General features: G+C 41.0%; 1 protein-coding gene across 1 annotated transcript in view; it reads right to left on the bottom strand.

Annotated features, from left to right (window-relative positions):
• Positions 1-23,421, bottom strand: part of LOC114657639 (asialoglycoprotein receptor 2-like) — a 77,760-nt gene that overhangs the window by 43,377 nt on the left and 10,962 nt on the right. The window contains exon 3 of the mRNA XM_028809514.2: positions 19,684-19,788. Coding sequence (XP_028665347.2) covers positions 19,684-19,788 — 105 coding nt within the window. The remainder of the gene's footprint in view (positions 1-19,683; positions 19,789-23,421) is intronic.

The raw sequence follows: 23,421 nt of genomic DNA, 5'->3' as shown, positions 1-23,421 counted from the left end.
TATCCATCCATCCATCCATCCATCCATCCATCCATCCATCCATTCACTAGACATAATTAAAAAAAGTCAAAAGTTTATATTTACAAAATGTAATTAATTGAAAACTTTATTTGTTTGCATATTAAGGTTATTTGAGGAACAGAATGACTATAGATGCAAGATGAAGCAAAGAACATGAATCGTTTACAACTGCATTTGACTTTATTATTTACAGCTGAGTACTCAGAGACAGTCCAGACATTTTAAGAGTAAAAACATTTAAAGTGAAAGTTTTTGGACATACTGTATGTTATCACCATTATTTTTCTCTAGTGTTTTTGGGGGAATAGGAAGGGTTCTGCCTTATGGGTATTATTAAAGGGCCTTAGGGCTTAGGGGCTACAGAGTATGCACTTACAGATAACAAAATCCCAAAAACCACTCAGCAAGGAGTATTAAAGGGAGGCTGATAAGCAAAATGATTTATAACACTCAATATCTCTGATTTTGCCTGGAAAAATATAGTCAGCATACCTGGGACACTCATATGTTGGGGCTTTCCCTCTGGTACCAAGTGAGTGCCTTTAAAAGTTGCTATATACTTATATAGCCAGAGAATGATGACATGTTGCATGTCGAGTACCATGTGAAACTAAGAATTTCTGCACATATGACAGAAATAACCCTGTCATTCTCCACATTCTTTATATACATATGATCATAATTAGCTCCTCCTCCATAGGTCAACCAAGCTAAGAGCACAGGTAATCCACTATATGTATTTAGAAATGTAAACCACAAATAAAGTAACCAGCTAAAAAGCTATTTTTAAAGTAGTGCTTAACAATTTTCATTGCTCTGAGGGTTGTCTGAAAGACTTCAACTTCAGCAATAGTTATATTAAGAAAGAATTCCCTGCAACTATACATCCACTGTTAGATATACGCACACACACACACACATGCACACACATATATATATATATATATATGGCGGCACGGTGACGCAGTGGGTAGCGCTGCTGCCTCGCAGTTGGGAGATCTGGGGACCTGGGTTCGCTTCCCGGGTCCTCCCTGCGTGGAGTTTGCATGTTCTCCCCGTGTCTGCGTGGGTTTTCTCCGGGCACTCCGGTTTCCTCCCACAGTCCAAAGACATGCAGGTTAGGTGGATTGGCGATTCTAAATTGGCCCTAGTGTGTGCTTGGTGTGTGTGTGTGTTCTGCGGTGGGTTGGCACCCTGCCCAGGATTGGTTCCTGCCTTGTGTCCTGTGTTGGCTGGGATTGGCTCCAGCGGACCCCCGTGACTCTGTGTTCTGATTCAGCGGGTTGGAAAATGGATGGATGGATATATATATATTGTCACAAACTCCACAAAGAGCCATAACAAGGTTTGGGGCAGCCATCTGTAGATTTGCAAGTAAATGATAGCACTGTTGTGCACAAACTGGAGTCCAAAACAGAACTGAGGAAATAGGGAAAAGGTGGACGCTTTTAATGGTCAGGGCAGGAAGTGACATCAAAGGGGCCTGGATCAGAAAGGTCTTGAGCCATAGGTTCGAGCCCGGAAGTGACATCAAGGGGGCCGGGGCCGGCAAGGCCTTCCTCTATAGGTCCGGACCCGGAAGTAACGTCAACAGGGCCAGGTGGAACTTCCTGTGAATGGTTTGCAGGAAAGCGAGAAAAAGAATCAGTGCACTCTGCCACATCCTGGTCAGATTCAGAATTGCCCTTACTCAAGCCCTTTAGCTGCCTTCCATGTGCACGAGTGTGACAATATATATATATATCTTAAAGTATTAGAGGCTCATGCCCCTAGTGTGTCTCTTTGACTCTGTCATAGACATAACTATTCATACTAACTTATAGGAAAGATGATATCTACTATTCTGCCTCAATGACATGATATGAATTAATGCATTATTTGAAATAATTGCAATAGCTATGAAAGAAAATATTATTGTGAATCCTCCTTGGCCAATGGTAAAAAGAGAAAGACACATTTACAATGTCAACAACTGACTACTGTATACCATCAGAGTACCATACCGTTTATGATACATTCATACAGACATGAGAAAAACACAAAAACTGAACACTTTCTAACAAGAATAACTTTCCAAATTGTTGCACCTTCATCTAAGATTTCTCTCAAGATAAATATTACTCATCACTTCATTAAAAGTTAAAGAAAGACAAATCTGGAAAGCTAATTTACATTTGTAGGGATGACAGAAACCAAAATAAAAAGTTCTGGACAATACTTTTGGGTCAGAGTAAAATATGGTATCTTACTTCTCAGATATGTTTCATAAGTTGTAAAAACAACAGACAGTATGCCAGACACAGGGTAAAATCACCAAAGGTATCTTAATTCCTTCAGTCCTCTTTAGTGTCTTTTAAAGCACCACAGCCACAACAAACAGGCAATACAACATCCAGTAATAAACCTCTTCTCTTTACTACAACTCCCAGCAAGCTCCGTTACCTTCCTCCTAATTACGGCTCTCTTTCTGGGTCTTCCCCGGTCCTTTATATATTCCTTGACCCGGAAGTGCTCCTGCTTTTCTTCTGGGTCAAACGGCAAATCATCAGTCCTTAAGTAGCCCGAAAGTACTGTGGGTTTCCATCCTCCTGACTCCGAAACACTTCCAGGTTGTAGGAGAAGTACGAGTCCCCAGGTCCTTCATGAGCTCCCCATGGCGGCACCTAAAAGGGCTAAGAAAGCGGACTCCATGTCCCAGGATGCCCTGAGGGAATCTGGGGCACAGCTACCGTCCAGGGGAGCTGCCATCTAACATTCTGGGGGAGTCAGTGTCCAGGAAAAGCTGCCTTCCTCCATTCTTCCAGTTCCGGGACGACCCGGCCAGATTGAGCTGCTGGCCGTCTTTCACGTTGCCCCTCCCCCAGCTGAGCGTCATAGGGAAAAGCGGCCTGCCCCGTGAGGGTAGTCCTTTCCCGGGAGGGACTGTCTGCACTGGCCGGACCATAGCTTCGTCCTAAAAAACAAGACCAGGGGCCTCATGTATAAATACGAACGTTTCCACGCTCAAATCGCAATGTATAAAACCTAAACTTGGCGTAAAGCCACGCACATTTCCACGGTACCTCATACCTTGGCATACGCAATTTCTCCGCTCGGTTTTGCAGACTGGCGGCACCCAGCGTCTAAGCAGTGCTACTGTTCCTGTGTGGTTACCCCTTCTTTCTTAGACCCACATTCCTGACGCGGCTTTATAAATACACTGAAATTAACTGCATATTGTTTATTAGTGTAATGCATCTGATTGTAATTAACCTGTAGCAATATAATGGTCCAGGGAATAGCCATAGTATTCCAAATACCATAACTGCTTTACCGTTGATACGCTCACTGCATCTTCTTTCAGCTGCTCCCGTTAAGGGTTGCCACAGCGGATCATCTTTTTCCATATTACTCTCACTGCACCACTCGGAGCATTTATATCACTCTATCTGAGTGGGGAATCACAGCAGCAGCTGATCGGAAAGAGAATTATCGGTATACAGTTTCAAGCACACACTACCTCAGCCACGGCAAAACGAGTCAAAGCTTTTCCTGTACGGACCTCGCGTTTCAGAAACAGTTAAATCCCAAGAACTATAAACACACTCAATCAAGTGCTCCTTGTAGAACTGTTTGTACTTATAAGTACAATCACATCACTGTAAACTTGCACTACAGTTATAATATTGCACAACCTGCGCCACTTTGTAAAGCGCGTATGATGACGATTACATTTTTAAGATGAAATGCAGCAAAATATGTTGCTTATAGTATACAGATAAAACTTTAACTTCATTTAGATAATCTGTATTGTTAATAATTAAACATGTGAGGACACGGTGCCGCAGCGCTAGCTAGTTCACGGATAGCTCCTGCCTTGCGCTGTATTATTGCTGGTGCTGACGCAACACTGGAAGGATAGATGGATAGAACAAACATGTACTGCGAAGATATTTCAATGTTCCTTAAAAGTTTTGAAGAATCGGCGTTCTAAGCTTACAGATGACTTAACGCTTATTACAGAGCTGATTGTGTGGCGATTGGGTATTTGGAGAAAGAAAAGTAAGGACAGGAATTGGAGGTTAGTACGTTTAAAAGAGACAATACTTCTGTAATAAATTATTTCATTGAAGGTCGCACATAGCGCAGCAAGCCTCTTGCGTGAGATATGAACAATCACTGCGCCACTGTGTTCCCATGTTTAATAACATGCTTTCATTCCTATCATCATGAAAAAGATATCACGTATACATCTCAGCATTTTAATTATTCAGAGAGCTGTAATATCACGAATGTAATGGATTCTGTGTCCTGTCGGAGAAAGAGAAAGAACGGAAGCACGTAGTGATTCACACACATAGAGCACATAGAAGATCAAACACAGAACAAAGCATTTAACGTGCTACTTTAGAAACTAGTAAAATAAACGATTTTAAGACTGAAGTTTATGATGTTCTACTTTAATGACAAAATAAACTACGTGATTAAAGTGGAAATTTCGAGATTAAAGTTGACATTTCGTGCTTTTTTCCCACTGTGTGGTTATTTTTTTTTCTCTGTATCCTAATAAGCTTTCATATGACACTCAGACGGTGGGCTACGAGTCGCCTTTTCACGCCGACTTTGATATGTGACTTCTTTTTTATTTCGGGCACTGTGTGACTTTGTGAACTTGAGCTTTCAAGTTTCTCCGACACTATGTCACTCGATCAACTTCCTTTTGTTGATTATACCACTGTTTAAACCAACAAATAGTAAGTTTTTCCTTTGCCTCCACTTGGTATTCGCTGAAATTCTTATATTTTCCCCCGTGCTTTTCCCATTGTCTTTTCACAGAAGGCTATTTATATCGATTTGCATATTCAAAGAGGCGTACTTCTGGGAGGAGTTGGGGCGGGACAGAAGGCGCGTGCACGTGTGTTACTTTTCACGCTGATCGGGATTTATGTAGCCGAAGAGCGTGGAAATATGCGTACGTACAGATTCCTGTATCTGGATTTTTCTGTGCGCACGCACATTCCCGCTTTTGTGCTTACGCCATGTTATAGTGTGAGTTCTACCCACGGCGTTATACATGAGGCCCCAGGAGAACAACGGGGAGACATTTTAACGACCTTTCTGGGTCTCCCTGGACATTCTCTCCATAAGTGGCCCGGCCAAGGGCATTCATAACACAGTCGCCACCCTAATGGTAATGTCCTGTGGGACTGGAAGCAGGCTGGTAACACCCGCGTTGCCCCTTGTCCAGCTGAGGGCAGACTATCTCTCTGCCCACGTGGAGAGTGTCCCCTCATGGTTCTATGCTCTGCCTTGTTAGAAGTTCCTTGTTTTTCCCTCGGGTTCTTCTTTTCTCTCTGGGGCTTGCTCACAGTTTGGGTCTATGAGTAAGAGAGAGACCCTTTACTGTCTGCACCCCTTTGGATTTGGGCGAGACCGGTGTCGATGTCTTAAGATTTGGGAAAACCCGGAAGTCAGCACTACCCCACTGTTCCGACGACCATGTTCCTTTCACTATCACTTGTGGGACATGAGGGTACTAGACAGCTGATACTAGCAAATTTTGCTGCCCCTTTACTCTGCGTCCCAACTTCATGTATGGTACCGGGAGAACCCACCTCTACCGCAAAATCTGTCATATGAGGAAGCTCCCGTCCAAAGCGGCGTAAATATTCCTCTACCCAACATAAGGGTGCCTCGGCCGTCACTCCCAATTCCTCGATGATCTTCTTCATCGAGGTGATAACCTGAAAAAGGCTTCTTACAGGCTGGATTACCCTTTCCAGCACACGCACATTAACATTTACCTGATCAGCTGGGGACAAGCTCGGACTTTTATAAGCCACATCGTCCAGCCCTGAGCCGGCAAGTGTTTCCTGCGCTGGAACACAGTGGGATTCACACTGCATCATGGGAGTTGGAGTTTCGGAAATTGGCTTCATTCCGACTGCGATCCGCCTGACTCATTTTATCAGCGGATCGATCAGTCATTCCCCGAACCTCTTTACTTTCTAATATGCTTTGTTCGCCTCCCCCTTCCCTTTCAGGAAATCCGCATCCGTCAGGATGTCCTTAATCCTTCATACAGGCCGCTGTTGATCTCCTCTATCCCAGGATACCTCGGGCCAGGTCACGTGTTTGTTACTGGCAGACCACATGCGGAAGTCTTCAGTGCTCAGACGCCCCTCAGAGAGTGCACAACCATCTTCGGGATGATTTCCTGCTTCTTCCACAAACTCCAGATGACCTCCTTCTATGAGGTATGAACACAGGACAAAGTATATTATTTGGGAACAATTCTCAATCCCTTCCCCAGCACATACCTCGTCCTGGAAATCACCATCACCCGGAAAGTTTTTCTCCCGCAAGACGCTGTCACTCCATTGCTTGTCCTGGACGCAGGGGACATTGAGTCCCATGACGGACCGGCGAATGGGTTTGGTGGTTCCCGTGTATCGCAACGATGTCTGTGGGTTGTGTCCACTATAAAGTGCAGGTTTCTGCCAAACAGATGGCCAGAAAAATCCTGCCGACTACGCCAGTGTAAAAAGGTGGACAGTAGGTGGCACTAACATTCTCTGTTTCCCCAACAGACAGTACGCCGGACACAGGGTAAAATCACCAAAGGTATTTTAATTTCTTCAATCCTCTTTAGTGTGCCTTTTAAAGCACCACAGCCACAACAAACAGGCAATACAACAGACAGTAATAAATCTCTTCTCTTCACTACAACTCCCAGCATGCTCTGTTACCCCCCTTCCAACTCTCTTGCTGGGTCTTCACCAGTCCTTTATATATTCCTTGACCCGGAAGTGCTCCTGCTCTTCTTCCGGTTCAAATGGCGAATCATCAGTCCTTAAGTAGCCCAGAAGAACTGTGGCCTTACTGACTCCGAAGCACTTCTGGGTTGTAGGGGAAGTACGAGTCCCCAGGTCCTTTATGAGCTCCCCCTAGCAGCACCCAGGGCACCCAACAGGGTTGAGAGAGTAGACTCCATGTCCCAGGATGTCCTGGAAAAGCTGCCTTTCTCCATTCTTCCAGTTCAGGGTTGAGCTGCCGGCTGTCTTTCACAAAGTATTGTAATCCAACTCTGATGTTCAGATGTGTTTCATTTTGCTTGCCTTTTAAAGCTCTTAAAACCATGCACATTTTATTGCTCAAAGCATTCCAGTTTCGATCAGCCAGTTTTCTACTTTCTGCACATGCACACTCACATATTTCCATTCTCATGTCCTCTTTAGAACAGCAAGCACGTTGAAAAATAGACGTAATATCTTGCTTCCACATCCATTGAAAGTAGTGTGTGTGTGTGTGTGTGTTTGTGTATGTTCAGGCCAGTTATAGATGGATATGTCACTGTTTGTGTACAAATTATGAACAGGCTCCTTTAGGACTAAAGGGACAGCAGGTGCTGCTTGTGGTAGCTTTAAACTGGTGTACTTGATTGAAGAGTAAACTTATCCTGAGTTAAGGTAACTGCAATTAGACCAAAGCCAACTCTGGAAGTAATTACGAGCTGGTCTTTAAAAAGCCGCTCCCACCAGAAACAGAGGTGAAGCTTCATAGTAAATGAGCACATGGTGGGTAACTGTGCTGGGTACCACATAGTTTAGAAAGGGACACTCATTGTTTTTTGCTTAATTGGAAAATGCTTGCTTTCTCAACCTGTTCATGAGTAGGATTATAATGAAAAAGGAAGAATTCATTTTTCACAGTCAAGCAATGTTACATTGACTATTTGTGCTTGGGCTACTTATTGGTCGTTGAATTTACAAGTTGTATTCTGCATTATGTATTGCATATTTTGTGTGATATGAAGTAAATACACTGTATTACATTTTCCATATCAAACTATTGATTTTTGAAAGAGCCAGTTCAAACCTGAATCTTTTGCACCAGCAATAAACACACTTTCTTAGGAGTGAGCATGCATATATCTAAGATCTGTAATAAAGACATGTAATTAATCTAAACGCTAAGAATAAAAGTGAAGTACGGAAACCATTAATAATGTCATGCTAGGGTTAGGATGCTTCACTTCATCACCACTTCCACCCTGAGTGATGCACTAGGGAAGTGTTCAGATCTGTATTAATGTACACAATTTGTTACAGATCCTGTCTATTACCTTATCTGTCACTATTTCACATCCACCTGGACTGTCATACTATAGACACTGGGGAGACCCACCCAAAGCAAATAGAACCTGAGTCAAATTTCATTGGGTCGCTAGGCTGCCAGATTTATAGAACTGTCTGACTCTCCCTGGTGTTTCCCCATGGTATTAGTCTGGAAAGAAGAATGGAGAGTGAAGGGTCTGCATTGGTTATCACCTACTAAATGCCATTACCTGGAAGAATTCCAAACTAATTCCCTCAATGGACAAGGCCTTAATCTGGCAGAGGGGTCAAGCTGGTCCTCAATGGTAGATTTCTGAAGTGGGTATTGGCAGGAGGATTTGTCATCAAGGGCCAAAAAGAAGACACCAGTCTCAATCTAAGTGGATTTTGGTAATTTCAGGTGCTCCCTTTTGACCTGTGCAATGCACTTAACAATTTCAAGCAGCTGACAGACCAGGTCCTGGCAGGACTGTCTCGCGTATTTGCACAATGTGCTAGTTCATCTATGACGCTGTTTTTGCACTAATACTGCACTGTGTTGCCAGGTTATGGGAGACCAGATTCACATTGCAGCCTGGGAAATGTTAACTGTTAGGGTGGTGTCATGAACCACGTTTATTTTTCATTTCTTATTCTCTTTGACAATATTTCCTTAAATAGGATTTACCTTGTAATAATGTTATTTATGGTCAGAAAGCTTTTTGGTTAAGTATTTCAATTGTATGTGATGCCTTGTATAAGTAATTAATAATTTTTGTGTTGGTATTTAAAGAAACCATTTTGTTTCTATTTGAATATCGTCATTTTCATTCCTGGTTGCTACGGTAATGTCCCTGTGGAGGTCATGCCCCTGCATCAGTTCCACAGTGGTATAAATAGCATTCAGGTGAAGTTTTACTGTCCAACTTTGTGTATACGGTAATCCCTCACTTATCGCGGGAGATAACTGAATTTCCGCGAAGTAGGGACACTATATTTATTTAATTATTTAACGTGTATTTGGACGTTTTTAAACCCTCCCTGTATTGTTTACAACCCACCATTTACTCTATTAAAAACAGGGACAACTGCTAAGCAATATGAAATCGGTAGATAAGTTTACACTTACTGTATAGCGAAGTACACGTAGCAGCTTGTAGGCGGTCATGACGTTGTCGACCTTGTTGCAAAGATTCCTAAAGCAGATTCCATCCAGACTACTGCCTTATCACGTCCACTTGCAACTCATTTTGCACCCTGGTTAAAGGACACTGCGGCCGTAGATCTTATATGCTTTTCCTCCTTTTTAAATAAAAAGAATCAATGTCCTGCAGCGGTGTAGCTGTTCCCTTCCTTCAACATATCCAAAACTTTTACCTTTTCTGCAATCATTTGCATCTTCTGTTGGTGCTTGGACACGGCCCCTGAAGCATTAGCACGTTAATGATGAATGAGTGAGATGAGGCTTCCTGGTTAATGCAACACTCCGTCGCTGAGCCAATCAGCAGCACACAGGAACTTAACTGCATGCTCTGATTGGGTAGCTTCTGAGCCATCAGCCAATAGCATCTCTTGTATGAAATCAACTGGGCAAACCAACTGAGGAAGCAAGTAAAAAGACCCATTGTCCGCAGAAACCCGCGAAGCAGCGAAAAATCTGCGTTATGAATTTAGATATGCTTACATATAAAATCCGCGAAGTCGTGAATCCGCGAAAAGTGAACCGCGAAGTAGCAAGGGATTACTGTACTGTACATTAAAAAACCTTTGAGGAAAAATCTATTGTGTTTATTTTTTAGTTTTGCCTTAACCTTCAGTTTAGTTGGTAGATCTTTTGTTTTCCAGTTTTTGATTCTTGCCTGCCTTTTGACTTCTCTTCCCAGTTAGCCCTTTAACTTGTCTACTCATTTTTTCCTAATAACAGAAGAGCTGGGAGGTTACCTACTGAGGCCTAGATTTGCCAAAATGGCTGCTCCCTTACATACAGCAAGGGTACAATTAAGGGTACAAGCTCAATATTCTAGACTTTAAAGGGAATTCCCATTTTCGCTGTGCAGATAACACCCTGCACTTTATTTTTGACATGAATACCAGAAAGGTAGGATTGGGAGTCATTCTGTTTCAGCTGCCAGTGCGGTTGTTGAGTACTTCAGCTATACCTTATGCAATGAAGAGCCCAATTACTCAGTCACTTCTCAGGAGCTTCTAGTGCACTAGTTTTCAAGCTGCGAGTCTGACATGCTGTTTTTTGGGGTACCATGACAGTCCTGATGAAGCTGATATTCTTAAAAAAAAATTCCAACTTTGAAGATAGTCTTTAAATTACCTAATGTAGTTTTTAAATAAACTTTTAAAAAAACTGAACATTTTTGAAGTTGTTGCATGAAAGTAGTTCTGTATCAGTGTAGTTATAGACTAATGTGGCAGTTCTCAATTTGAGTAGTACGCATACATCTCAGTTGGTATGAGAGGGACGAAAAAGAACTGGGTGGATTACTGGGCTATTAAATGGATGATTCGTTAGATAGTGTCTCACAGTGCTCATGCAGTAGGACTTCACTCCTGTCCCACTCACATGACTTTGTTGCTATGTACAGTGTCTTCCACCTGTGTCAAATCGTGCTTATGGGGTCCATTGTCACAGCACACATTTCAGTTCCTGGGGATGGTACATCAAAAAAGTTTGAGTTCAAACCTGTCAAATAATGTTTGATTACATATTTGTTAATAGTCTATTTAAGAATTTGCTTTGAGTAATAAGTCTGCTATTGTCCAAAAGCATGCTCTCTGACTGCTGTTAGCAGAAACCAAGATCCAAGATCATGTCCAGCTTTGCAGCACTGTGTTTATTTTAGTGTGGGGCCATGACCAGATAGTAAAACATTTTAGGGACCTTGGCTTAAAAAAGTTTAGGAAATCTTGTCTAAGTAGACATAGAATCTATGCAACATTTCAGAAATTACTTGAATGGGACAGATTTTACGCTTTACAGTGGCTACACATTCTGCAGAAGCTCATGTCATTCTGGGAGCCAGAGGGATAAATTGATATGTGGCTAGCTGGAGCGACTGCTGTCCTTCCTTTTCAAAGTATAACATTGAAGGATGGCAACACCATAATGCAGATGGGCTGTCGTGGACTACCGAGATTGTTGGTGGCAAAAGGAGTGAGAGATAGCCAGAGAGGCCAAACACAGTTCTCCAGCACTACTGATACCTAATGGCTGAACTGATTAGGAGTTGTGGCAGGACTGCAACCTGTGGGAGGAAGATTAGGGCCTAGGTGGTGTCTGGGAATACAGTATATCCCATTGCTAAGACGTGGTGCCCAATGACTTGTTTGTTTAGGGCTATTGGGCTCAGTTGGACATATTAACTGTCTGAAATGGACTACTTATGAGATGATGGTGAGGCTCTGCCGCTAGTGAAGCAGTATGGAAGATGGTGGTACCTAAAGTGTGCAGGAGAAAGTCCTCAGAACAATGAATTGGGGAATGGGGCCTAGAAATTTCAAGGTTAGTAAGGCCCTCAGACAAACCTGTTAAGGATTTTTTCCGATGGAGACACCATACTGGCACACCAATCGAGTGAGTTGGTATCAATATCTTGGTCCAATTCCCCTTTTCTAACCAGGGTAACAAGTAAACTTTAGTGACAGAGGACAACTAACCAACACGTGGTCCAACACATGAGGATATGTGCAGTAGGTCTGGCATGCCAACAGAGCTCCATTCAGATCAATGACTGAACTTTGAGAGCAGAGTCTTCCAACAAGTGTGTCACCAGCTGCATAAATGGAAGACTCACACTACCCCACTACATCCTCAAAGTGGTGGGTTAGCCAAAAGGTTTATAATAAAATTGACCACATAACTGGCTATAGGGGGGTGAACAAAAGCCAATGCAATTAGGACCAGCAGTTACTCCGATCCTCCTGACATGTCAAATGGCCACACATGATCCACACAAGGAACACTAGCACTACTAATGTGAGGATAAGAACTGATAACTCCTGGTTCTCTGTAATTTTGACTGTCTCCAGAAAAAGATGAGTTTCTGTTGGGGCCTGAATACACCCACACTCTACAGAATCAAGTCAATGTAACCCATGCTTTTGCTTTGGAGAGACTTCATGAGGTTGGATTAAATCAAATGCATCATTATGACATCCAAGCATGGCGGCAATCATAAAGGCCAGAAAACAGGTGTGAGTATACAGTGCCTATAGTTGGTGAGTCAGTCCATTTGGGAGGTGATCAGAAAAACAGCATCCCTTATTCCTTTAAAAACAAGGGGTTAATGAGTCAGGAGCCTTGGTTTATCCCTGCTCAAGGCATTTCCTATGGCCAAAACAATGGAAGCGCAGATTCCACCTTTCACACATGTAGCTCACTGCATCATCGGATTCACTTTCCCAAAATTGCAACACTCATTTATTTATAGCTCTTCCTTTTAAACTATCTGTGAATAAAGATTCATGCGTGAATGGGGTTTGGCAGATAGCAATGTTAACCTCCTCACAAATTTATCACTGTTACAGCACTTAACAGTTAACACTTGCAAAAGCTGCATTTGTGCATGTTGGTTGTATGAGATAAATTAAACACTGTTTCTGCAAAGTAACATTTCTGTTTATCTTGCCACTATGGTTAAAATAATTTGTTTCAATAAAAACTCAGTTGCCCTTGTGACAGACATCCAGGGACCTTGCCCCACCGGGACGCCACAAGAAGGGAAGGACCTGGAGAAGGGCAGTATCTTCCCTGGAACATAAGTGGGCAGCCACCCTGGATTGTATGGGGGCTACAGACCTGGGGAGCCCAACCCTGTGGAGCGATGTGGCCACTGCCAGGGGATGCCTGGGCTGCTCTGGAACTGGGGCATGCAGCTCTTCCGCCATACCCGGAAGTACTGCCAGAATAGGAGCTGAACTTGCTTGCAGCATTTCCACCACACCTGGAAGCGCTGACTGATGTTAATTGGGGAGCACCTGGAACACTTCCGGGTGCTGTACAAAAGAAGCCACCTCAATCCACTCAGGGAGCCAGAGTCTGGAGGCAGAGGACGGAGCTTGCAACGGGAGGGGTAGAGGCGGCAGAAGGAAGTTCAAAGAGACTGAATTATTTGGTGATTGGTACACTGCATACTCTGTGAATAGGTGCAGGAAGAATAATCTTGTGTGTTTTTGGGACATTCTGTGTCTGCCTGTTTGTGTCCGGGTCCAAATATTCCACACCCTTTAATTTAGAATGTTTCTACAGTACTTTGACCACATTAGCTTGGTTTATTTATGGGATGTAGAGAACTCCATGATATACACCACGGCAGTGTGAAGCTATAGCTGCTGTCAAAGACATGATATTGTGACACACTGCTTCTGGCTGTCGACTCCATTATCATAAAGGTCCATTTGAAACTGTACTGAAAGCTACTCATTTAATCTGTCATCTCCCGCATTTCTGATAGTAAATTTTCAAATAGTGGATGCCTAGATTCCAACATTTTCATTTGGTAAAATAATGATGTGTTTCTAGAACCTCAAAAGAGCTATAAGAAGTTTTCCCAGACACCAGTAAAACAAACAGGAGTGAATCACAGAAAGTGTAAGGAGAGAGAGTATAAACCTTAATATCTGTCAGTTGTCATGGGGAATATGAGATCACTGGTAGATTAAAGAGAAGCTGCGGAGGTGAGAGGACGCTGGCGTTGATTGTTCGCTGCTTCTCCCTCTGACTCTTAGTTTAATGTTTTTACTATTATTTATATTTTACTAACATTATTAATTTACTATTTTTCTTTTAGTGTTCATTAGAAAGTTTCGTATTTTTTCTGAAAGCTTTCTTGTACTGTTTTAATCGTCTGCCGTGGATTTTACGGATTTTATCAAGGTTTTGTTGCCTACTCACTTGCTGCCTGGATATACTGTTATACCGTTTGCTGTGGACTTTATGGATTTTATTAAGTTTTGTTAAGTTAAGCTTTTTGTTGTCTACTCACCTGTTGCCCGGATATACTGCTTTAGATTTTCGGCGCTGTCTGGACAGCATTCCTCCCTACCTCTTCAGTCTGAATGGCGTTCAGTTATTCTAACTCACAACTCCGCCGACTTAATCCTGCAACCACTCCTGAAATGAACATCTCCATCATCAAAGAACTGAGACTTCTTCGCCGTCCTCGTTACATTCACAGAGGCTCCAGCCGAAAGTTCGTCTTCCATAACCACCCAAAGTGTTCTGCTACCAACATTCCTTCTTTCTGGTCATCTGTCGCACGTTTGACGCATCATCAGAGCACAGTCGCTCCAATTACTATCAACACTGGAAGTATTGTGAGATCTCTGGACTCTAGCATGGGATACACCCGAGCCACTGACAGAAATATCGCGAGGTCTTCACATCCCCGGCTGGATTTATTTTGTGGAATGGATTCTAAGCTGCGTGGAGTGGATTTTAATGTTCTGCGTCCTGTACAGAGATTTACTTCACAGTCATTGGTTAAATTTGAACTATTTAATTCTCAATCTATCAGCAATAAATCCATACTGATTGAAGAACACATCAGGGAAAAAGGACTTGACTTCATGTGTCTGACAGAAACTTGGCACCAGTCAGAGGTTTACTCTGCCTTAAATGAAGCCTGTCCACTTGGCTACAGTTACTTGGAGGCAGCTCGCAGCACTGGGCGTGGTGGTGGACTAGCTGTTATCCACCGTCAGGACCTGGGGTTGTCCCCTATCTCGATACCTGCAATATCTTCCTGTGAGTGCCTTGCATTTAAATGTAAGCCCCCGTTTCCCATGACTGTTCTCCTTATCTATCGACCTCCAAAACCCAACTCTGCCTTTATTCCGGAAATTACTGATCTTCTCACAACACTCTGTGCTACTTCTGCCAACATCATAATCTTAGGAGATATAAATATTCATGTTGACAATCCCACAAGTTATCTCACTGCTGACTTCCTTGAGCTGCTAGATTCTCTCAACCTACAACAACATGTTGATGTTCCCACACATTCTAGGGGTCACACTCTTGACTTGGTCATTTCAAACTGTGCCCCAATCAGGAATCTACAGGTATTTGATCTTGGTATTTCAGACCACAAAATTGTGTCATTGGAGCTGCCCTTTTTCTCCTACCGTATCAAACCAAAACGACAGATCTATTTCAGAAATCTGAAGAATATCAATGTGGATGCCTTGGCCTTGGACCTTACATTTCTCTCCTCTGACTTTATCAGCTTCCTCTCTGTTGCTGACCTCGTGGATTTTTACAACCAGTCCCTGAGCAGTCTCCTGGACTTCCACGCCCCCTTAACATCTAGGTCCGTCTCATTCACGTGCTCAGCACCTTGGTATACCTGCGAGCTGCGAAAAATGAAGGCGGCTGGGCGTGTCCTTGAGCGGCGGCTCAAGGCCTCTGGGCTGACTGTCCATAAACAGGCTTACAGAGAACACATGAGAGCGTATGCAGAAGCTCTGAAGGTTGCACGGTCCAAGTTTTATTCCACCATCATCAGAAATGGCTCCAGGAACCCTAAAAAACTTTTTTCAACCATAAATCATCTTCTCAAACCTCCTTTACCTGCCCATTCTGAGACCACTGATGAGAGGTGCAACATGTATATCAACTTTTTTAAACAAAAAGTTGATAATATCCGTTTACACCTCTCTACCAAGGATATCTTGCCCTTCCCAACTGTTGACTCATTGTCTGAGACCGTCCATCCTCTTTGCTCTTTCTCTGTTGCCACACAGGAAGAGGTGAAGGATGTCATCAAGGAAAATGAAACCGTCTACTAGTTCCCTGGCACCCTTTCCCCTCACCCTTGCTGAGGGCCAACATTTCTGCCATCTCTCCACTTATCACCAGGATAATAAATCAGTCCCTCCTGGCTGGCCATATTCCTTCTGCACTAAAAACTGCTGTCATCAGACCTCTACTGAAAAAATCCACCTTGGATCCTGAAGTTCTCTCCAATTATAGGCCCATCTCCAATCTTCCATTTCTCTCCAAAGTTCTGGAAAAAATAGTTGCAGCACAACTTCATGATCATTTCAAACTGAACAATCTGTTTGAAAAGTTTCAGTCTGGTTTTCGCCCTGGCCATAGCACCGAAACAGCCCTGGTCAGAGTCACCAATGATCTTCTGATGACAGCAGATACTGGTTCACCTTCACTACTTATCCTCCTTGACCTGACAGCTGCTTTTTACACAATAGACCATAACATCCTTCTTCACCGCCTGCAATACACTATTGGACTCTCAGGAAATGTTCTAAATTGGTTTACATCATACCTGACTGGCAGAACTGAGCATGTCGCCCTTGGCAGCGCAAAGTCCCACACCCACAACGTCACCTGTGGTGTTCCACAGGGCTCTGTGCTGGGCCCTATCCTTTTTACTATCTACATGCTCCCCCTTGGAACTGTCATTGGCAGACATGGTTTATCGTTCCATTGCTATGCCGATGACACTCAGCTTTACCTCAGGACTACTCCCACCTCCTCTACTGCTCCTCTGCCAACATCTACATTGTCTACCTGCCTGGAGGAGATAGAGGCATCGATGAGGCTCAATTTTCTTCAGTTGAACAGATCCAAAACAGAAGCCATCTTAGTTGGTACATCACATCATCTTCGCTCTTCTACCATCACCAGTATTACTTTCTCTGGCCAAAATATTCCTCTTTCCACATCTGTTACTAATTTGGGTGTTAGAATGGACTCCCAACTTACTTTTGACACCCACATCAAATATCTCTGTAAGTCATCTTTTTTCCATCTCAAGAACATCGCTAAACTCCGCCCATTACTCACCCTGGCAGATGCAGAGAAGCTTGTCCATGCCTTTGTCTCTTCCAGGCTGGATTACTGTAATGCGCTCCTCATTGGGATTCCTGGCAAGAGTATCCAGAGACTCCAGTATATTCAGAACAGCGCTGCCAGGATCCTGATGAGGGTGCGAAAGCATGATCACATCACCCCAATCCTGAAAACCCTTCACTGGCTCCCTGTTTCATTCAGAATAGAGTACAAGGTCTCCCTTCTTACCCATCAGTGCATTTATGGACATGCCCCTCTTTATCTACAGGAACTCCTTACCCCTCATAACTCCTTACGCTCCCTCCGCTCTGTACACACTAACACTCTTCAAGTCCCCAGAACTAAGCTCAGCAGCATGGGTGACAGGGCGTTTTCATCTGTGGCGCCGAGGCTGTGGAATGCCCTCCCTGATTACCTGAGAGCCCCACAGTCGACTGAGGCCTTTAAGCGAAACCTAAAAACTCATCTTTTTAGAAAGTCATTTTGTTAAAGTATTTTATAGATTCTTCTGTTTTTTTTTTATTTATTATTTTATTTTTACTCTGTAGCACTTTGGGATTGCTAAAATATAAAGTGCAATATAAATAAAATGTATTATTATTATTATTATTATTATTAAATGCTGGGCCTTGGAGCACTGTTGAGGGATCAGAGGTTGTATTATGACTGTGGTCATCTCTGATTCACAGGAAAAGTGATTGCAGGATCATATTCCCAATTTGATCACTACAGTCAAAGGCTTCTAGTTTATGTGAGTAGAGAAGTGAGATAAGAATAATGTGGGAAAAGAATCTCTTAATCAACATTTCAGAAAGTGAGTGGAAGGCAGCCACACACAGACTTCACTCGAGCTCCATACTATATGTGCAAAGCATTCAATTATTCAACTCAAAATCTTTTATCAAGCACATTTATCTTGCTTAAAATTGTCCAAAATGTTTCCAGGACAAGACCCAACCTACAAACATTGCAATCAAGCTCCAGCTTCAATAGGCCACGTGTTTTGGGCGGGTTCCAAATTAACAATTAAATTAACTTGTCTTTTTGGACAAAATTTTTAAATGCCTCTCAGACAGCCTTGGTGTCACAATCACCCCTAACCCATTAACAGCTGTGTTTGGAATACTCCCAGATGGGCTTAAAGTGGAGAAGGACAAACAAACTGTAATTGCCTTTACTTCACTATTGACACGTAGACTCTTGCTCAACTGGAAGAATCCTAACACACCTCTTTTAAGTCAGTGGATAACTGATGTTATATACAATTTGAAATTGGAAAAAAATCGACTTCTCACTTAGAGAGATAGATAATAGTGTCTGTATGGAGCTGATCCTCAAAGATTAAGGCCTATGAAAATAAATGATGGGATGAAAAAAAAGAATAATGGAAGAGGACTTGCTTTATTTAGGAACAACTTATGATGTAATTTAGTCAATTTTGCTGTTAAAGAATAAGTCTGTATGAGAGCGATATTTTTAATTACAGTCATATTAGCATTATCAAGACCTCTTGTTATTGAGGAGTTCAGAATGATGTACTTCATCCTCATTCTGATATAATGGTATTATTTGCCACCATGCTGCAGTCAGTTAAAGCAAAAACTCATAGCCTCCAACTGTGTTTATTGCGAAATCTGGTGCATTTAATCTCTCAATTGACACATTGTGTTAAGATTTCAACTAGTGGAAGTGATACTTTATATCTACTGTATACTCATGTTAATGAGCACAAACAAAAACATTCAATGCCTACTTGTAAACGGATAAAGAATAGTGAATAAAAGAACAGTGGAGAGATGGACCCTTTACAGAAATTAAGTTCTATTAAGACGATTTTTTGACTGGGAAATGCTCTGTGAATGGTGAGGGCACTGATAATCTTTTGTTTACTGTTAAACATGCTGCATGAAATTATGTTTTGCTTTTATGATAATAAACTTGAATCACTAATAATTTAAATGCTACTTGTTGAATCTCTTTTTATAACAATAGTAAATGAGGATAATTTAAACTATATCCAGAGATGAAGGAGAAGATCTTACATGAAGAAGACCGAGGTTTAGATGCAAAGTCTAATGTGAGGGATTTGCGGAACTTTAAGAGTAGGATTACTTTCTGTAAACTGCAGGTGGATAACCAGGCCAAGGGAATCTAAAGAAGGCTAATGAGGTGAGTATATATTTCAAAAGGTTTGATATAACATCATTTTTACAACTCTGTAGTAGCTGCTCAAAACACACATCTATCTAGTCAACATCTCTGTCCCTCTCACCTAACCAAACCAGTCATGGTGATGCATGCATTCAACTCTTTTTCCTCATAACCCTTTCTACACATTATCAAACACAAGAATGACCTGCAACCCAACACCCCCATTTCCCTTGTTGTAGACTGTCCATGTCTGCTTACCAGGCCAAAAAAGACATGGGTAAACTATACTGCCTAAGCCACATGCGGGATCAGTTTTAAATTGCTCATGTTGTGTGCCAGGCAGTAATATGAACTTTCACAGCATATATTCAAATTAAATCTCAGGCTGAAAATGGTCTTGTTGATATGGAAAACATCATAACTGATTCCAGAGCAAAATAAAGATAAAATCAGACTACAAGCCTAATAATTTTAGGCCTGTAGTCTTAACGGCTTGTCTCATTGAAACAACGAAAATTGCCTGTGCCCAACTACCTCAGACTTTGGATGAAAATGTATCTGAACTTTCCACCATGAATTGCATTAGGGATAAAAATCAAAATGTATACTTACATATTATTATTGCATATTCAATTACTCTGTAGGTTAATAAGATGCATCCAGAAAGAAACACTGCCATAATGATAGATTTTTTATGGTTGCAACATTTTTGAACTTCTGTAGAAAATAAATAATGGGGTAGATTAATTGTAGTAATTAGTAAATTGTAGTAATAATTATAATAATTCTTTGCATTTATATAATAGAAAGAAAGAAAGAAAGAAAGAAAGAAAGAAAGAAAGAAAGAAAGAAAGAAAGAAAGAAAGAAAGAAAGAAAGAAAGAATATTGATACATTAAAGTCAATGGAAAATTAACAATAACATTTGACCTCTATATTTCAACATCTTTTTGAGCTATTTTGAATGAGAAGTTATTTTGAGATACCTGAAAATGTATTTAAAATATTTTGAAACATATTTAAAATATCTCAGAATGCCTTCTAGATGTATTACAATGTGACTTATTTAAAGAATTTCAAAATGTGAAGTGCATTTTCTAAAATATTGATTTGGCTTTCCATGGTGTACAGACAAACCTTAAATTTTGCTCTGTAGTTCGTTGTGCTAAATGAACAGACAAAAGTAGCAAGAGGTTAAAAGATATCTAAAGTCAAGTTACTGTACCTAAAATGTGCCCAGCAAAGGTTCTGATTGTGAGCAATTAAACACCAAGATCGCCTAGTCCTATCTTTTGGGATTTTCCTACACTCAAACCACCTTAACAAAATCTTAGCCTATTGTACCTATCAGACATTATTTGTTTTGTCATGGAATCACACCATGATTCATCCCAGTCTGGACATTTCCACTGTGATAACTGCCAGCAGCTAGTCACAAACCCACAACAACTGGATTACAATGGCCCTCACAAGCAGCTCCTTTTTCACCTTAAGCTAATAGAAGATCTCCTATGCTTGTGCATGAAGGGAATGCCTATACACACTGAAAGGAGAGCACTTCTCTGTGATGTCAGCTGAGCCCTCTCTCATTCAACCCCCAAGTTTTGCACAGCACTTATGCTACAATCCATCCGTTCACAGTGATGACTGTGTCAAGTTTTTTTTTTTATGTGGAATCAGACCATGATCCATCCCAGTCTATAGGTTTGTACTGTGGTAACTATTGCTGACCAGGTACAAGCCCATGATGTCTAGATTTCAGAGGCCTTCAGAAGCAGCCCCTTTTATGTTGCAAGGTAATAAGAGAACTCCTGTGCCTTTGCATGCACAGACTGCCTCTGAGCACTTCAAGTAGAGAGCTTCCAGGTGACATCAGTAGAGCTCTCTCTCTCTCTCTCCCCTCTCTTTCTCTCTCCCTAATTTAGCCCCCACCTTCTTGGAGCACCATCACCACATAATTATATATGGATCTATATTTTTGTGTATTTTATTTTATAGTTTCTTTTAGCTATTGTTTTTCATATCTGTATCTGTTTTCTGTTATGTTCATATTTATGCACTTTATCCTTAATTGTGATTCTGTTTCATGCAGTTTGTGGGCAGAGTCCCAGGAGGCGTCCTCTATCTGCCTTTATCTGGAAACATGAATTAGAGATCCAGCTACTGGATCTATCTATCTATCTATCTATCTATCTATCTATCTATCTATCTATCTATCTATCTATCTATCTATCTATCTATCTATCTATCTATCTATCTATCTATCTATGAACCCTTGCTTAAAAATTGCTACCTTTGTATATTTTCAGGGAAGTTACCTTACAAACAAGTAAACCTCTCCGTGTGTGTAGATTTTTAGTATTTTATTACATTTGTGTTCTCAATAAACATACAGAACCAGGGGATTTGATTACTACCTTCAAAAAGAGAAAACTTGGTAAAACAAAATTGCACGTTAACACGAGAAATGAAATGTGCACAAAAATTTTCACCTATTATAATGGGTCACAAAAATGTGTATTGTGTATTCATGTATTGAATATGTTTGTGATAGTAATATCTTAAATTAAAGACCCTTAATTTAGGAATGGAATTTTGAAAATATGCAGTGATTTTTAATATTTTAAACTAAACGTTAATTTTATTACTCAATAATACTGGAGATTTAGATTTTCTCCTAATTCCATTTGATTCATAAATAACATCCTTTCTCATAACTTATTACCTATTGTATTTAATTTGCAACGTCCCATTTAAAGCACCATTTCATTTACACTATTCCATGTTAAAATTATTTGTTAATTGAATCATTTACTTGATCAACTTGGTTAAATAATTCAATGTGAATTTGGAGAATGGTAGGTAGGTAGGTAGGTTAGGTAGACTTTATTATCTCTGAGGGAAATTTGTTTACAGCAGCAAAGAACAAAAACAGAAGACATTGTTACAGAGATCCAATAGATACAACAAAGAAAACATTTGACAACCAATGTTATTTCATAAACAAACACTCAAGATCAATACAAAGAAGAATAATTACTTTCAACAGTACACAAAACAATAATGCAGAATTTAACATTTATCATCATCCCTACAAGTAACATAATTTAAAATGCTTATAGCTCTAGGAATAAAAGAGTTAAATCTGTTGCTCTTTACCTCTGGAAACCTAAATCTACAGCCTGATGGCAACAGCTGGAATTTAGATCAAAGACGATGGTTACTGTCTGACAGAAGTGAGTTGGCTTTCTTTTTAACCTGTTTACAATACATTTCAGTGATAGAGGTCTGCTGTGAACCAATTATTTTACTGCAGATTTTTATAATATTGTTAAGATGATTTATATTCTTATTGCTGAGGTGCCAAACCAACAGATAAAAGCAAGTGTAACAATGGATTCAATAAAGGACTTACAAAAAAATGTCATCTTCATGCCATTCCATAATGAGCCCAGGCTATCAGTTTGCAATTCATTCTCTGTCCTGTCCTGATACTTCATTGTTGCCTGCTTTATTTCATGTTTCACCTCCTTATGTAATGTCTTCTGTTCTGCTAATGTTCCATGTTGAAATGCCCTATTTTTCGGGTTATCAATTGTTTTAGACCTCTGGTAATCCATGACTTGTTGTTAGGGTATATTTTGGCTGATTTTTTGGGTATTCTGGTGTTCTTGCAGAATTGTATGTAACAGCTTACAGTGTCTGTCAGTTCATTAATGTCAGCAGAGGATTTTTCAAACACTGACAAGTCAGTGCACTCAAAATGGCCACGCAAGCACTCAACACAGTCCTTGTCCCAGACCTTAATTTGTGTTTGCTTTGTTGTGAGTAGAGCACACAGATATGATGCAAGTGGTATGAGGTCTTCCTAGTCCCAAAAAAGCAGGTGATGATCTTACTCAGCCTGCCTGGATATAACCTTCCCAGGGCAGTCAGCCTCAAACTACTGCCTGGGCAACTTGCTTTTAAATTTCAAAATGCAATGAAAATCCAAAAATGTGTAACAAGCAAGAGAAAACCTTAAAACTCTAGCTTGTAGAGACAATCCAAAGAAGAATATTTAGAAATTAGAAAAATAAGACAAAAGGCACAAAAGGGCAAAAAATGATTTGCCTAAAAGGCAATCCAAAGACAAACAAATCCTAAAACACAAATCAATGAGAAGAAAGTAAGAATACGGCAAAGGTCATGATTCTGTACTCTACCCATAGGGGTAGCCGGCACTGATTTCAGGTTGGACCATTCACCATTTGCCATTATTCAGAACTGTACAGCATTAACCTGACTTTGATATTGGTATATGTTTATTTTTTGTTTTAATGTTGTAAATTAAAATTGAACCTTTGTGGAC

The sequence above is a fragment of the Erpetoichthys calabaricus genome, chromosome 9, assembly GCF_900747795.2.
Source record: "Erpetoichthys calabaricus chromosome 9, fErpCal1.3, whole genome shotgun sequence".
In the NCBI taxonomy this organism is placed as follows: Eukaryota; Metazoa; Chordata; class Cladistia; order Polypteriformes; family Polypteridae; genus Erpetoichthys; species Erpetoichthys calabaricus.
Note: the sequence above shows the minus strand (reverse complement) of the source record. Positions and strands in the feature narration are given on the sequence as shown.